The 15,695-nt window shown below is 47.1% G+C and overlaps 1 protein-coding gene across 1 annotated transcript; it reads left to right on the top strand.

Moving 5' to 3' along the window:
- The first annotated feature begins 729 nt into the window (after positions 1-729).
- LOC135050702 (protein S100-B-like) lies at positions 730-15,093 on the top strand. The gene is made up of 3 exons (XM_063957102.1): positions 730-999; positions 11,338-11,473; positions 13,640-15,093. Exons 1-3 carry the CDS (start codon positions 947-949, stop codon positions 13,781-13,783), a joined length of 333 nt encoding a protein of 110 aa, XP_063813172.1. The 5' UTR covers positions 730-946; the 3' UTR covers positions 13,784-15,093.
- Positions 15,094-15,695: the final 602 nt, after the last annotated feature.

The raw sequence follows: 15,695 nt of genomic DNA, 5'->3' as shown, positions 1-15,695 counted from the left end.
AGCTCTGTTGCATGCGGTTACGGAATATGGAAGCCACTTCGCTGGCCAGGATTCCTGTGCCCTGCGCCAGTCCCTTCTGGTGTGATGTGAGGCCGCATGGTTCCTGCTGTGCTGTGTTTGGGTCTGGATACTGGGAAGTGCAGCGCAGGTAAGGCTTTCCCGGCGTAAGAGTGGACTGGTGAGGGGATACAGGGTTTTGGGAAGGTATGGGGTGGGGGAGCTGGGAATGCAGCATGGAGTCATTGGGGAGAGACAGACTATGGGGTGTGTGGGAGGAAGGAGAGAGGGAGACACAAACTGATGGGTGTGGGGGGGGGGAGGAAGGTGAGATATACATATTTATATATTTGTGTGTGTGTGTGTGTGTATATATATATATATATATATATATATATATAAATATATTAAATGTTCCTTATATATAGCGCAGCAAATTCCGACAACATATTGCATTTTACGCCTGCAATTTGGACATAGATTCGGCCAACACTAAATGAGCCTCTTTATGTGCTGGGGTAAATCACTGTTAATATTTACAGGGATACTGTATCACTGGCAAAAATCTCCCATCAGTTATCACGTTTGTGGGAAACAACGTAAAGCGACTTTCAACTGTGAATTTGCAACATAATCATTACAGAATAATTGCCAGTGGGACTCCACCCATAGCTGTGGACAGAGACGAAAAATCCACTCAAGATTTTAACAGCAGTAACGCTAAGTAATTCCAATATATGGAAATACATTATGCCTCATAAAAAATGCTTACATTACATTAGTATCCTGTATGCATTTTTCTTCCAGCCTGGCAGCACGGAATTGTGGATAAGTGGTTATTGATTATGTAAACAAGCAGTGTATACTAATGGACAGTGTGGGAGAAGATTGTTCATTGCTTGTTGCGGTGTGAATGGTGAACAGCCCTGATACCAGCTCCAGCTAAAGTATGGATAACACACAGAAGCCAGAAAGGACCTGCACTGCAAATATGGAAGATGGGTAATGTTTTCTTTCTTTTTCTTTTTTTAAATATTAGTAATGTTGTTTTTTTTTTGCTGGATTATAAGTGATGGTGACAGTTAATACTTTAAGTAGGTTGAAAATTGTGTTTGATGCTCTTGTGTTTTGTCAGAACGCACACTGTAACTGGCATGTATTTGTCTGTGAATCAGTTACTTTATGCTGCTAATATCAGCCCTTCACTTTGCAAATTGCTTTGTCATTTGTTTGTTGTCATACTGTCAGTGTACTTTTTCAACTCAAACTGCTTACAATTATGTTAAGAATATGTAATACTCTGCTTTGGTAAAAAATAAATAAATGAAGAGTAGCTAATATTGAAGTAGCTTTTTATTACTAGTTATAATAAACAAACTGTACTTGGTAAGAAGCCTGGCATGTTCCTGTAGGAAATGTGAAGGCAATTGTGGATGCTTAGGGGTAAGTTTACTAAAGCTTCTAAAAGTGAAAGGAGGTGATGTAGGTGATCAGATTCTGTCTATCATTTCTCTATTACATCCTAGGAAATGATAGACAGAATCTGATTGGTTGCTATGAGCAACATCACCTCTTTTCACTTTTAGAAGCTTTAGTATAATTACCCATAAGTATTGTACATTTCTTAAGGCCAGCACTCACTGGCCGATGTTGGAGAGATGTGTGCTGAGCGAACCGCTCAGCACACATCTCTCAGGGGGATGTGTGCTGAGCATGCGAGGGGAGACGGGGGGGGGGGGGGCACTCATTTCACCCAGCGGGTGAAATGAGCGACCTGCTAGATTGGCCTGCATGCAGGCCAATCTAGCACCAGCGATAGCGATGCGCGGGGCTGCGCATAGCTATCGCTGTGGGGGCTACACACAGAGCGATCATGCTTAAAATCTAAGCAATCTAGTCAGATTACTTAGATTTTAAGCAGTGATCGCTCCGTGAGTACCCCCCTTTAGCTCTGTTACTAGTATGATGCCCTATGGGTGCTTCTCACTCCACATTTAAAGCATGTGCTCCTATCTGGAACTATTCATTCCTGTGAGTAAAATGGAGTACGTGTCACGTGAGCATTTTAATTGCTGGAATGCTGACAGTTGTGTTTTGGACAAATATCAAAAGCGCTCAATAAAAATGCTCTCCAGTTTGTATTGCATTTCAGCAGACCCTGTCACATATTAAGTGCTCATTATAAACTGTGAACTGTGGAATCGTCCCTTATTCTGGCAAAGTAAGGGACTTGCCGCCCCCCTTCATTTTCTAATAGCAAAGGCATGCATGCCAAAAGTGCAGTCTTGTGGGAAAGGGGCGTGGTCACACAATAGTACCCCAAAGTCAAATTATGCCACACAGAGTAGTACCCCTTACTTACATTACAGTATGATTTCCTGACAGTCAGGTTCCGGCAGTCGAAATACCGACGACAGAATCCAGACAGTCAAAATACTGACATCGAGCACAGTGTGTCCCCACGTGGGCTCGCTCTGCTCACCGCGCTTCGGACTCAGTTTCGCCACATTATTATATACCCCTTCAGGTGGTGGCGGGGACTACCACCCTGGTGGGAATACTGGGCGGCGGCTGGGTAGCCATGCAGATTTAAGGCCGCAAGTGCTGAACCGGACCTGTAGGATCCCTTTCATTCACCCTCCAGTATGTATGTATGTATAAAATAAAAAATATATATATCTTTATCTCCCGAGTCCCTCCCGTGGACCACCACCCTAGTGTGAATACCGGGCGGCGGGCGGGATTCCGACTGCCAGCACCTTGACTGCTGTTGGGATTCCGGCGTTGATATTTCGACCGCCGGGATCCCGACTCTCGCGAACTTAACTGCATCTTATCGCTGTAATGTGTAAAAAGGGGACGCTGTCTGCCGTAATGTGTAAAAAGGAGGATGCTGTTTGCCGTAATGTGTAAAAAGGGGGATGCCGTCTGCCATAATGTGTAAAAAGGGGGACTCTGTCTGCCGTAATGTGTAAAAAGGGGGACGCTGTCTGCCGTAATGTGTAAAAAGGGGGACTGGCTGCCGTAATGTGTAAAAAGGGGGACTGGCTGCCGCAGTGTGTAAAAAGGGGGATGCTGTCTGCCGTAATGTGTAAAAGGAGGGATGCTGTCTGCCGTAATGTGTAAAAAGGGGGACGCTGTCTGCCATAATGTGTAAAAAGGGGGACGCTGTCTGCCGTAATGTGTAAAAAGGGAGATGCTGTCTGCCGTAATGTGTAAAAAGGGGGACTCTGTCTGCCGTAATGTGTAAAAAGGGAACTCTGTCTGCCGTAATGTGTAAAAAGGGAACTCTGTCTGCCGTAATGTGTAAAAAGGGAACTCTGTCTGCCGTAATGTGTAAAAAGGGAACTCTGTCTGCCGTAATGTGTAAAAAGGGAACTCTGTCTGCCGTAATGTGTAAAAAGGGGGATGATATCTGCCGTAATGTGTAAAAAGGGGGACGCTGTCTGCCGTAATGTGTAAAAAGGGGGACGCTGTCTGCCGTAATGTGTAAAAAGGGGAACTCTGTCTGCCGTAATGTGTAAAAAGGGGGATGATGTCTGCCGTAATGTGTAAAAAGGGGGATGATGTCTGCCGTAATGTGTAAAAAGGGGACTGTCTGTCGTAATGTGTAAAAAGGGGACGCTGTCTGCCGTAATGTGTAAAAAGGGGACGCTGTCTGCTGTAATGTTTAAAAAGGGGACGCTGTCTGCCATAATGTGTAAAAAGAGGACTCTGTCTGCCATAATGTGTAAAAAGGGAGATGCTGTCTGCCGTAATGTGTAAAAAGGGGGACGCTGTCTGCCGTAATATGTAAAAAGGGGGACGCTGTCTGCCGTAATGTGTAAAAATAAGATTTTACTCACCGGTAAATCTATTTCTCATAGTCCGTAGTGGATGCTGGGAACTCCGTAAGGACCATCGGGAATAGCGGGCTCCGCAGGAAACTGGGCACTCTAAAGAAAGATTTAGTACTATCTGGTGTGCACTGGCTCCTCCCTCTATGCCCCTCCTCCAGACCTCAGTAAAGGAAACTGTGCCCGGAAGAGCAGACATTATAAGGAAAGGATTTTGGAATCCTGGGTAAGACTCATACCAGCCACACCAATCACACCGTATAACTTGTGATACACTTATCCAGTCAACAGTATGAACAACAACAGGGCATCAACAATGGATGCCAACATAACATAACCCATTATTAAGCAATAACTATGTACACGTATTGCAGAAAGTCCGCACTAGGGACGGGCGCCCAGCATCCACTACGGTTTATGAGAAATAGATTTACCGGTGAGTAAAATCTTATTTTCTCTAACGTCCTAGTGGATGCTGGGAACTCCGTAAGGACCATGGGGATTATACCAAAGCTCCCAAACGGGCGGGAGAGTGCGGATGACTCTGCAGCACCGAATGGGCAAACTCAAGGTCCTCCTCAGCCAGGGTATCAAACTTGTAGAATTTTGCAAATGTGTTTGAACCCGACCAAGTAGCAGCTCGGCAAAGCTGTAAAGCCGAGACCCCTCGGGCAGCCGCCCAAGAAGAGCCCACCTTCCTTGTGGAATGGGCTTTCACTGATTTTGGATGCGGCAATCCAGCCGCAGAATGAGCCTGCTGAATCGTGTTACAGATCCAGCGGGCAACGGTTTGCTTTGAAGCAGGAGCCCCCAACTTGTTGGGGGCATATAGGATAAACAGCGAGTCAGTTTTCCTGACTCCAGCCGTTCTGGCTACATAAATCTTCAAAGCCCTGACTACATCTAGTAACCTGGAAACCTCCAAGTCACGAGTAGCCGCAGGCACCACAATAGGTTGGTTCAAATGAAAAGATGACACCACCTTTGGCAGAAATTGGGGACGAGACCGCAATTCTGCCCTGTCCATATGAAAAACCAGATAGGGGCTTTTACATGACAAAGCCGCCAATTCTGACACACGCCTAGCCGAAGCTAAGGCCAACAGCATGACCACCTTCCACGTGAGATACTTTAGCTCCACGGTCTTAAGTGGTTCAAACCAGTGGGATTTTAGGAAACCCAACACCACGTTGAGATCCCAAGGTGCCACTGGTGGCACAAAAGGGGGCTGAATATGCAGCACTCCCTTAACAAACGTCTGAACTTCAGGAAGAGACGCCAGTTCCTTTTGAAAGAAAATGGATAGGGCCGAAATCTGGACCTTTATGGATCCCAACTTCAAGCCCATAGTCACTCCAGACTGTAGAAAGTGCAGAAATCTGCCCAGTTGGAATTCCTCTGTAGGGGCCTTCCTGGCCTCACACCAAGCAACATATTTTCGCCATATGCGGTGATAATGCTTTGCTGTCACGTCCTTCCTAGCCTTTATCAGCGTAGGAATAACTTCCTCCGGAATACCTTTTTCCACTAGGATCCGGCGTTCAACCGCCATGCCGTCAAACGCAGCCGCGGTAAGTCTTGGAACAGGCAGGGCCCCTGTTGCAACAGGTCCTGTCTGAGAGGCAGAGGCCATGGGTCCTCTGTGAGCATTTCTTGCAGTTCCGGGTACCAAGGCCTTCTTGGCCAATCCGGAACAATGAGTATTGTTCTCACTCCTCTTCTTCCTACGATTCTCAGCACCTTGGGTATGAGAGGAAGAGGAGGAAACACATAGACCGACTGGAACACCCACGGTGTTACCAGGGCGTCCACAGCTATCGCCTGAGGGTCTCTTGACCTGGCGCAATACCGTTGTAGCTTTTTGTTGAGACGGGACGCCATCATGTCTACCTGTGGCAGTTCCCATCAATTTGTAATCTGAATGAAGACTTCGTGATGAAGTCCCCACTCTCCCGGGTGAAGGTCGTGCCTGCTGAGGAAGTCTGCTTCCCAGTTGTCCACCCCTGGAATGAACACTGCTGACAGTGCTTGCACGTGATTCTCCGCCCACCAAAGAATCCTGGTGGCTTCCGCCATCGCGACTCTGCTTCTTGTGCCGCCCTGGCGGTTTACGTGAGCCACCGTGGTGATGTTGTCTGACTGAATCAGCACCGGTTGGTTGCGAAGCAGGGGCTCCGCTTGACTCAGGGCGTTGAATATGGCCCTTAGTTCCAGGATATTTATGTGCAGACAAGCCTCCTGACTTGACCACAACCCTTGGAAGTTTCTTCCCTGAGTGACTGCCCCCCACCCTTGGAGGCTCGCATCCGTGGTCACCAGGACCCAGTCCTGTATGCCGAACCTGCGGCCCTCGAGAAGGTGAGCACTCTGCAGCCACCACAGAAGAGACACCCTGGCCCTGGGGGACAGGGTATCAGCCGCTGCATCTGAAGATGCGATCCGGACCATTTGTCCAACAGATCCCATTGAAAGATCCTCGCATGGAACCTGCCGAAGGGAATGGCTTCGTACGATGCCACCATCTTTCTAAGGACTCGCGTGCAGTGATGCACCGACACCTGTTTCGGTTTTAAGAGGTCTCTGACTAGAGTCACAAGCTCTTGAGCCTTCTCCGTCGGGAGAAACACCTTCTTCTGGTCTGTGTCCAGAATCATGCCCAGAAAGGGCAGACGCGTCGTAGGAATCAGCTGCGACTTTGGGATATTCAGAATCCAGCCATGCTGTTGCAACACTTCCTGAGAGTGCGCTACGCTGATCTGCAACTGCTCCCTTGACCTCGCCTTTATGAGGAGATCGTCCAAGTATGGGATAACTGTGACTCCTTGCTTTCTCAGGATCACCATCATTTCTGCCATTACCTTGGTAAATATTCTCAGTGCCGTGGAGAGCCCAAACGGCAACGTCTGGAATTGGTAATGACAGTCCTGTACCACAAATCTGAGGTTCTCCTGATGAGGCGGATAAATGGGGACATGCAAGTAAGCATCCTTGATGTCCAGAGACACCATAAAATCCCCCTCTTCCAGGCTTGCAATGACCGCTCTGAGCGATTCCATTTTGAACTTGAATCTTTTCAGATAAATGTTCAGGGACTTTAAATTTAATATAGGTCTGACCGAACCGTCCGGTTTCGGTACCACAAACATTGTGGAATAGTATCCCTTTCCCTGTTGAAGAAGGGGAACCTTTACCACCACCTGCTGGAGAAATAGCTTGTGAATTGCCGCTACCACTACTTCCCTTTCTATGGGGGAAGCTGGCAGGGCCGATTTTAGGTAACGTTGAGGGGGCATTACCTCGAATTCCAGCTTGTATCTCTGAGACACAATCTGTATAGCCCAGGGATCCACCCGTGAGCGAACCCACTGGTGGCTGAAATGTCGGAGACGCGCCCCCACCGCTCCTGGCTCCACCCGTGGAGCCCCAGCGTCATGCGGTGGATTTAGTGGAAGCCGGGGAGGACTTCTGTTCCTGGGAACTAGCTGTAAGGTGCAGCTTTTTTCCTCTACCCCTGCCTCTAGCAAGAAAGGAAGCACCTCTGACCTTCTTGCTTCTTTGTGCGCGAAAGGACTGCATTTGGTAATACGGTGCTTTCTTAGGTTGTGAGGGAATATATGGCAAAAAGTTTGACTTCCCAGCAGTAGCTGTGGAAACCAGGTCCGAGAGACCGTCCCCAAACAATTCCTCACCCTTGTAAGGTAACACCTCCATGTGTTTTTTGGAGTCGGCATCACCTGTCCACTGCCGAGTCCACAGGACCCTCCTGGCAGAAATGGACATTGCATTAATTCTAGAGCCCAGTAGGCAAATGTCCCTCTGGGCATCCCTCATATATAGGACAGTGTCTTTTATATGTCCCAGGGTCAGTATAATGGTATCCCTGTCCAAGGTATCCATTTCCTCAGACAGATTATCTGTCCACGCTGCTACAGCACTACACATCCACGCCGACGCAATTGCCGACCTCAGTAGAGTCCCTGAATGTGTATAAACAGATTTCAGGATACCTTCCTGCTTTCTATCTGCAGGATCCTTTAGGGTGGCCGTATCCTGCGACGGCAGGGCCACCTTCTTAGATAAGCGTGTGAGAGCTTTATCTACCCTAGGGGAGGATTCCCAGCGCACCCTGTCCTCTGGCGGGAAAGGGTACGCCATAAGTAACCTTTTGGAAATCAGGACTTTCTTATCTGGGGAATCCCACGCTTTTTCACATAACTCATTTAACTCATGTGAAGGGGGAAAAGTCACCTCTTGCTTTTTCTCCCCATACATATAAACCCTCTTGTCAGGGACAGGGTTTACCTCTGATATCTGTAAAACATCCTTCATCGCTATAATCATGTAGCGTATAGCTTTTGTCATTTTCGGTTGCAATTTTGCATCATCGTCGTCGACACTGGAGTCAGAATCCGTGTCGACATCTGTGTCAATCATTTTGGATAGTGGACGCTTTTGAGACCCTGCGGGCCTCTGCGCTGTAGGATCAGGCATGGGTTGAGACCCTGACTGGCCCGAGGTATCAGCTTTATCCAACCTTTTATGTAAGGAGCTTACATTATAATTTAACACCTTCCACATATCCATCCAATCAGGTGTCGGCACAGTCGGCGGCGACACGTCAGTCAACTGCACTTGCTCTGCCTCCACATAGCCCTCTTATTCAAACATGTCGACACACGCGTACCGACACACCACACACACAGGGGAAGCTCTAAATGAGGACAGGACCCTCACAAGGCCTTTTGGAGAGACAGAGAGAGAGTATGCCAGCACACACCCCAGCGCTATATAACCCAGGGATTACACAGTACTTTAGTGTTTACCCAGTAGCTGCTGTATTATGATTAATGCGCCTAAATTTATGTGCCCCCCCTCTCTTTTTCACCCTTCTACCGTGATTCTGCAGGGGAGAGCCTGGGGAGCTTCCTCTCAGCGGAGCTGTGGCAGGAAAATGGCGCTGGTGAGTGCTGAGGACGAAGGCCCCGCCCCCTCAGCGGCGGGCTTCTGTCCCGCGATTTTTTGTAAAATAAATGGCGGGGGCTCATACATATAACAGTGTCCCACTGTCTATATGCAGTTTTTGCCAGGAGGTAACAATTGCTGCCCAGGGCGCCCCCCTCTGCGCCCTGCACCCTACAGTGACCGGAGTGTGTGGGTTAGTGTGGGTGCAATGGCGCACAGCTGCAGTGATGTGCGCTACCTCATGTGAAGACAGGAGTCTTCTGCCGCCGATTTCGATGTCTTCTCCGCTTCTGCTGTCTTCTGTCTTCTGGCTCTGCGAGGGGGACGGCGGCGCGGCTCCGGGAACGGACGACAAGGTCAGATCCTGTGTTCGATCCCTCTGGAGCTAATGGTGTCCAGTAGCCTAAGAAGCGCAACCTAGCCGCAGTTAGTAGGTTTGCTTCTCTCCCCTCAGTCCCACGTAGCAGAGAGTCTGTTGCCAGCAGAAGCTCTCTGAAAATAAAAAAACCTAACTAAAATACTTTCTTATTAGCAAGCTCAGGAGAGCTCACTAAAAGCACCCAGCTCTGTCCGGGCACAGATTCTAACTGAGGTCTGGAGGAGGGGCATAGAGGGAGGAGCCAGTGCACACCAGATAGGACTAAATCTTTCTTTAGAGTGCCCAGTCTCCTGCGGAGCCCGCTATTCCCCATGGTCCTTACGGAGTTCCCAGCATCCACTAGGACGTTAGAGAAAAGGGGGATGCTGTCTGCCGTAATGTGTAAAAAGGGGGACTGTCTGCCGTAATGTGTAAAAGGGGCTCTACCTGGTGTAGTGGCACTACTGTGCAGCGTAATTTGAATAATGGAGACTACTGTGCACTGTACTATGAATTGGTATTATTATGGGGTCACGCCCCTTCCCCATGAAGCCACGCCCCTATATATTTTACGGTGTGCACTGCCCCTATCTTGCATAGGGGGAGGGCTCCAATGCCGTTTCTTGCACACAGCGCTAAAATGCCTAGTTACGGCACTGCACAGTTGTACCCCTTATACATGTTACTCCTCACACTAGAACCCCTTATTAACATTATGCTACACAGTAGTATCACTTATACATATTATGTCACACAGTTCTGCCCCTTACACTCCAGCTCCCACTGGGATGTCGTCACCTCCGGTACATGCTGGGACATAGGAAGTGTTATTCACCTGACCATGGGCCTAATTCAGATCTGATCGCAGCAGCAAATTTATTAGCTAATGGTCAAAACCATGTGCACTGCAGGGGGGGGCAGATATAACATGTGCAGAGAGAGTTAGATTTGGGTGGGTTATATTGTTTCTGTGCAGGGTAAATACTGCCCGCTTTATTTTTACACTGCAATTTAGATTTCAGTTTGAACACACTCCACCCAAATCTAACCCTCTCTGCACGTTACATCTGCCCCACCTGCAGTGCACATGGTTTTTCCCATTAGCTAACAAATTTGCTGCTGCGCTCAGATCTGAATTAGACCCCATGGGCGGTAGCAGCAGCAGCCCACCCCAATTATTTCAGCTGGGGAACCATGCAGAATTAGGGCTGCAAGTGGTGAACCGGACCTGTAGGGTCCCCTGCATTCACCCTCCAGTATGTGTGTATGTATAAATGTAAAATAAAAATATATATATCTCTTTATCTCCCAAGTCCCTCCCAGGCTACCCACTCTCTCGCTGTACTCTAACTTTACTTGATTCCCCTTTCCAGTGCACCTTATAAATCTGTTCTCTGGGGGTCATTCCGAGTTGTTCGCCCGTTATTTTTTTCTCGCAACGGAGCGATTAATCGCTAATGCGCATGCGCAATGTTCGCACTGCGACTGCGCCAAGTAAATTTGCTATGCAGTTAGGAATTTTACTCACGGCATTACGAGTTTTTTTCTTCGTTCTGGTGATCGTAATGTGATTGACAGGAAGTGGGTGTTTCTGGGCGGAAACTGGCCGTTTTATGGGAGTGTGTGAAAAAACGCTGCAGTTTCTGGGAAAAACGCGGGAGTGGCTGGAGAAACGGAGGAGTGTCTGGGCGAACGCTGGGTGTGTTTGTGACGTCAAACCAGGAACGACAAGCACTGAACTGATCGCACTGGAAGAGTAAGTCTCGAGCTACTCAGAAACTGCACAGAGAAGTCTTTTCGCAATATTGCGAATCTTTCGTTCGCAATTTTGATAAGCTAAGATTCACTCCCAGTAGGCGGCGGCTTAGCGTGTGCAATGCTGCTAAAAGCAGCTTGCGAGCGAACAACTCAGAATGAGGGCCTCTGTCTCCAGTGGTTGGTGCTGGCTGCCTGCCCCTTATAGCATGTGTTAGTGCTGCAGAACACGCTGACCGGCAGCTGTCATCCTCTGCTGTTCACAATTTCCTAAAACAATCCGTTCATTATGGGCATTGTAGTGTTTTAGGTTCCACACATGATGCAATATTTGGCCAATAATGTTATCATATAGGTTTTAGAATAATGGCTGCAATATCACATGTGTGACCTTCTTTACTCATATGGAGCCCTCTCTGTGTCTTACAGACAAGATCTGACAGAGCTGGAAAAATCCATGGTGAATATTATAAGGGTCTTCCATTCTTACTCTGGAGAAAATTGCAAGCTGAGGAAAAAAGATCTGAAACAGTTGATCAACACCCAGATGACCACGTTTGTGAAGGTGAGCAATGTATTAAGTCTGCCTGCTTTGGAGAGAAGGTCACACAACTGGGGCTAAAACTTCACTTTATGAAGGGACAGCGCATGTGGAAAGTGCGCGCCTCACAAAGGGGGTCTTACAGTCAGAGGTGTAACAATGGCAGGGCACATGCCCTGGAGCGCCATAGTATGCCCGGCAGAAAGCAGTGCACTACCGGTCATGTCACCTGCCTGGTGTTTGTTTATGTTTTTACTCCCGGGACCTCCTGTCTGCACTACTCCATCTCACCAGCGTCATGAGAAACAGTGTAGTGGGTGGGACTGGCACCAGAGCGGGGCATGATGGGAGGAAGTGTGACAAGGGTGCCTAACCTGGTGTCTGACGTCACTTGTGGTCCCGCAGTGAGGACTAAGCAGTTGGAGTTTATCTTCATCTCTTCTCTGCAACTGTCTGCCTGCAATTTTACATTACTGAGATGCATAGCGCATACTATTTACTGTCTACTGAGGAGCCCTCTGCCTGACAAGTAAATGCTGACATGAGAACAATTTGACTGTCCCCAAGTCAGCCATGTTGCCCACTTTCCAATGACCTGTCCGGCTGGACTGTTTTAAGTAATACCCCCCCCCCAGGCCTGCTTTAATGAATTATAAAAAAAAACACCAAGTCCTGTTTTAATAAATAAAAATAGCCCCAGGCTTGGTTTAATTAACCGGGGTGGGGGCGGGAGGAGGAGGCACAGGCTGCGCTCAGTACATCATGTGGGGGTGAAACAGAATGAAACAAATTAAATGAATACACCCCCCCCCCCCCCCCCCCCCAACACGTGTACCTTATAACCAAGAAGGAATGCTAGTGAGAGAATAAGTTTGTAATCACCACTGACACCACACCATTAGTGGCATTAGTGGGCAACAGTGGGCCCCTGGTGCAATACACCTGCAGCACCAATGGTAGCCGCGCCTCTGCATCACTTCCTGTTGGACTTATCATTATATTAAGTGTTTCAGCTAGTCAGGAAAGAGACTGCACAACCACCTAGAAAGTGCATTATAGCTGCCCTGCATTAGGTTACTGGACCGGTTGCCTCCTTTGCTCTAAATATATATATACGTACTGTAAATGCACAGAGTAGTATAATACCTTCTTTGCTTTACAGTACATTTTGCATGGCACAGTCAGGAGTGAATTTTCATTTAATCTAAATAGGAAAGCATTGTTAAATTGTTGATGCTAGTATGTCCAAGTAATAGCTTATATATTAATTATTGAAAAGCCACCACAAGAAGAGGTACAGAGGGCAATGGAGGGTGAAATCTATTGCATGAAGCCTGTTCGATCACCTTGCCTCTGTTTACCAGTATTCAACATTTTAGGCAGCATGCAATAGCAAGAACTCCCCAGACCAAATGACTATCCTATTAAGCTGCCCCATTTACATAACCAATATGTACAAACCCCCATCCCCACCCCCAACTGGTGTTCTGGCTACTTGTACTCCCCAATGCAATGCTTTGCCTGCTGGTGACTGGTGTTTTAGCTTTGTCCGCTGTGGCAAACTCCAACTGCTGTTGTCTAATTTGCATATTGCATTAGCTTCACCTATCACCAGTGTGACTAGGGCTCATGGTGTCCTAACCCAGTCTACTTTTCAGTTGGCTCCTCCTACATTTGACTTGGCCCCACCTACATGATGTCACTTTAAAAAAAAAAAACAGGCCCTCTGTAAATTCCCAATCTGCCACTGCAGTCCGGTATCACAAGAGCCTTTATCTGGGTGGTTTTCCAACTGGACTTCAAATGTTATTTCTTTTGCACCACTTTTATACGGGATCAGTACGGAATCTCGCCGGACGGGATCTCGGCGGTCGGAATACCGACACCGGAATCCCGACCGGCACAATCCCAACAGGGGGGCGAGCGCAACGCAGCCCCTTGCAGGCTCGCTGCGCTCGCCATGCTGCAGGCATGGTGCCTCGCTACGCATGGCACACTAATTAATTCTCCCTCTACGGGTGTCGTGGACACCCACAGAGGGAGAATATGTCGGGATTCCGGTGTCGGGATTCCGACCGCCGGGATTCCGTCCGGCGGGATCTTGACCGCATCCCTTTTATGCATGTCTTAAAATGCTGTAATGACTTCTGAATTAAAAAGTGTTCAGTATTTTTTTCTTTCTATCCACAGCAAATCCAGGATAGCAGAACACTTGATGTCATTTTCAGAGATTTGGATGCAAACCATGACCTGGAAATAGATTTTAGTGAATTTGCTGCACTATTTGCCATGGTAACCTCAGCATGCCACACCTCATTCCACGACAAGAAATGACGGCACAGAGTTGAGGAGAAGCCACAGACAGCATGCAATACTAATACGGCTAGCCTTAAAATATTATTGTATGGCTGTATAATAATATGATTATTTTATAATTTGTCATATATTTGTAAGATATAGAAGTGATGGAGGACCACACACATGTTCTTATTTGTGTAAAGTACAGCAGAGAGCCAACCCAACCACCACGTAACATCTCTGCTCCTCTGTTAATAACAACACAGCAGTTTATCCATAGGAGTCTATTAATCTAGCATATAGATACATCATCATGGAATTCAAAACTGCCGGTGTAGGTGCAAATTTTACACTTGACAAGGAACATATTCCATAGATATATTCCATAGATAACATAAGAGCTCAAAGGGGTCTGCATTACCAGAGTCTATGCACCCTTTCTGGGGCCAGGGCAGGCAGTGAGAAAGGGTGTGTAGGAGGGAGGGATTGCCTAGCACAGTGTCCTAGTATGGCACTTGGCTTTCACGTTATAGCCCTACACCACGCTCACTGCCAATAACCAACATAAAGGATCAGCAGATGTCAGTGCCCAGAGGTCAGTGGGGATGGCATGGGGTTTGTCAGAGATAATTATAGCTTATCGCAGTTTTTTAAATTGCAAACACACCGCAGTCCCCATAACAGGCTATGTAGACTTAGGGGGACATGTACTTAGCAGTGATAAAAGTGGAGAAGTAAGCCAGTGGAGAAATTGCCCATGGCAACCAATCAGCTGCTCTCTATATGTTTATAGTATGCAAATTATAAATGTTACATCAATGCAACTTCTCCACTGGCTCACTTCTCCACTTTTATACATGTCCCCCTTAGTAAAGTCATAACTCAAAGGAACCACATAGGAAATCAGTGCTTCTCAGTTAAATAGCAGGAAACATTGATAATTACCTGTTTCAGCCAAAAATTACGGCAAAAGGAGTTATCACTACTTGATAAATATACTCTTGTATATAAGTTCAAAGCACTGATAATAAATATAATTTGGAAGCATTTTTCAAAATGAGTGCAGTGGAAATTTGTGCTGTAACCCATAGCAACCAAACACTTTTCCTAGAAGTGTTTACAAAATAAAAGTAAGCATCTAGTTGCTATGGGTTACCAAGCTTTAAAATGTTTTTAATTGTGTTTTGGTGGTTGTGCGTTACCCAGCATGCTTTATTCATCAAGCAGCACAATTGTAACTTAATTTACTCTGCAAATGTGACACAAATCTGGTTTTGAAGGTCACGAATCTGCATTTTATAACTAGATGTCAAATTTGAATAAAATGTATATTGTAAAATTGAAAATGGCTTGTAATTATTATTAAAATTGCTACACCAGGGAAGTTTCTTCTTTAAAGAAGAGAACATAAAGGGTAGTATGTTTGGTGGAAACATAAGGAAAAATTGCTTAATTGAAAGGGAGGTGGAATAGCCTCCCAACGGAGGTAGTAGGGGTTAATATCCCAACGGAGGTAGTATAGGTTAATACAGTAGAAAAATGTAAACATATATGAGATATAAGACTATCCTGTAAATTTGAAAGGCATTGATTTGTGCTTTTTCAAGAGTAATAGGCCCTACACACTTGCCGATGTTTCAGATTTGGACGATGGTCGATTTCAACGAAAAATGACCATCGTCCAAATTGGCTTGTTATGCAAAACAAGGGAAAATCAACGATGAACGACCACAGGGACGCGCATCGTTCATCGTTGGTGCATACACACTGAGCGATATCATACCTCCCAACTTTGACTTTCTGTGTAGCGGGACACTCGCGCGGCTAAGCCGCGCTCGCTCCCGAAAAGTGGTGTGTGGCCTATGAAAAGGGGCGTGGCTTCGCGGAGGACCCGCAATCGTGAGCCACGCCCCCGTTTTTGTCACTGAGAGGGCATGCCCAGCGCTGT

Source organism: Pseudophryne corroboree, chromosome 2 (assembly GCF_028390025.1).
Source record: "Pseudophryne corroboree isolate aPseCor3 chromosome 2, aPseCor3.hap2, whole genome shotgun sequence".
Taxonomy (NCBI): domain Eukaryota; kingdom Metazoa; phylum Chordata; class Amphibia; order Anura; family Myobatrachidae; genus Pseudophryne; species Pseudophryne corroboree.
This window is presented reverse-complemented; position numbering and strand designations above follow the sequence as displayed.

Bases quoted from the DNA above. Each gene is read 5' to 3' on its own strand.
- LOC135050702 (XM_063957102.1), top strand. From the start codon at position 947: ATGGATAACACACAGAAGCCAGAAAGGACCTGCACTGCAAATATGGAA. The intron at 1,000-11,337 runs GTAATGTTTTCT...TGTGTCTTACAG, and splicing joins ACTGCAAATATGGAAGATGG to ACAAGATCTGACAGAGCTGG. The intron at 11,474-13,639 runs GTGAGCAATGTA...TTCTATCCACAG, and splicing joins AGATGACCACGTTTGTGAAG to CAAATCCAGGATAGCAGAAC.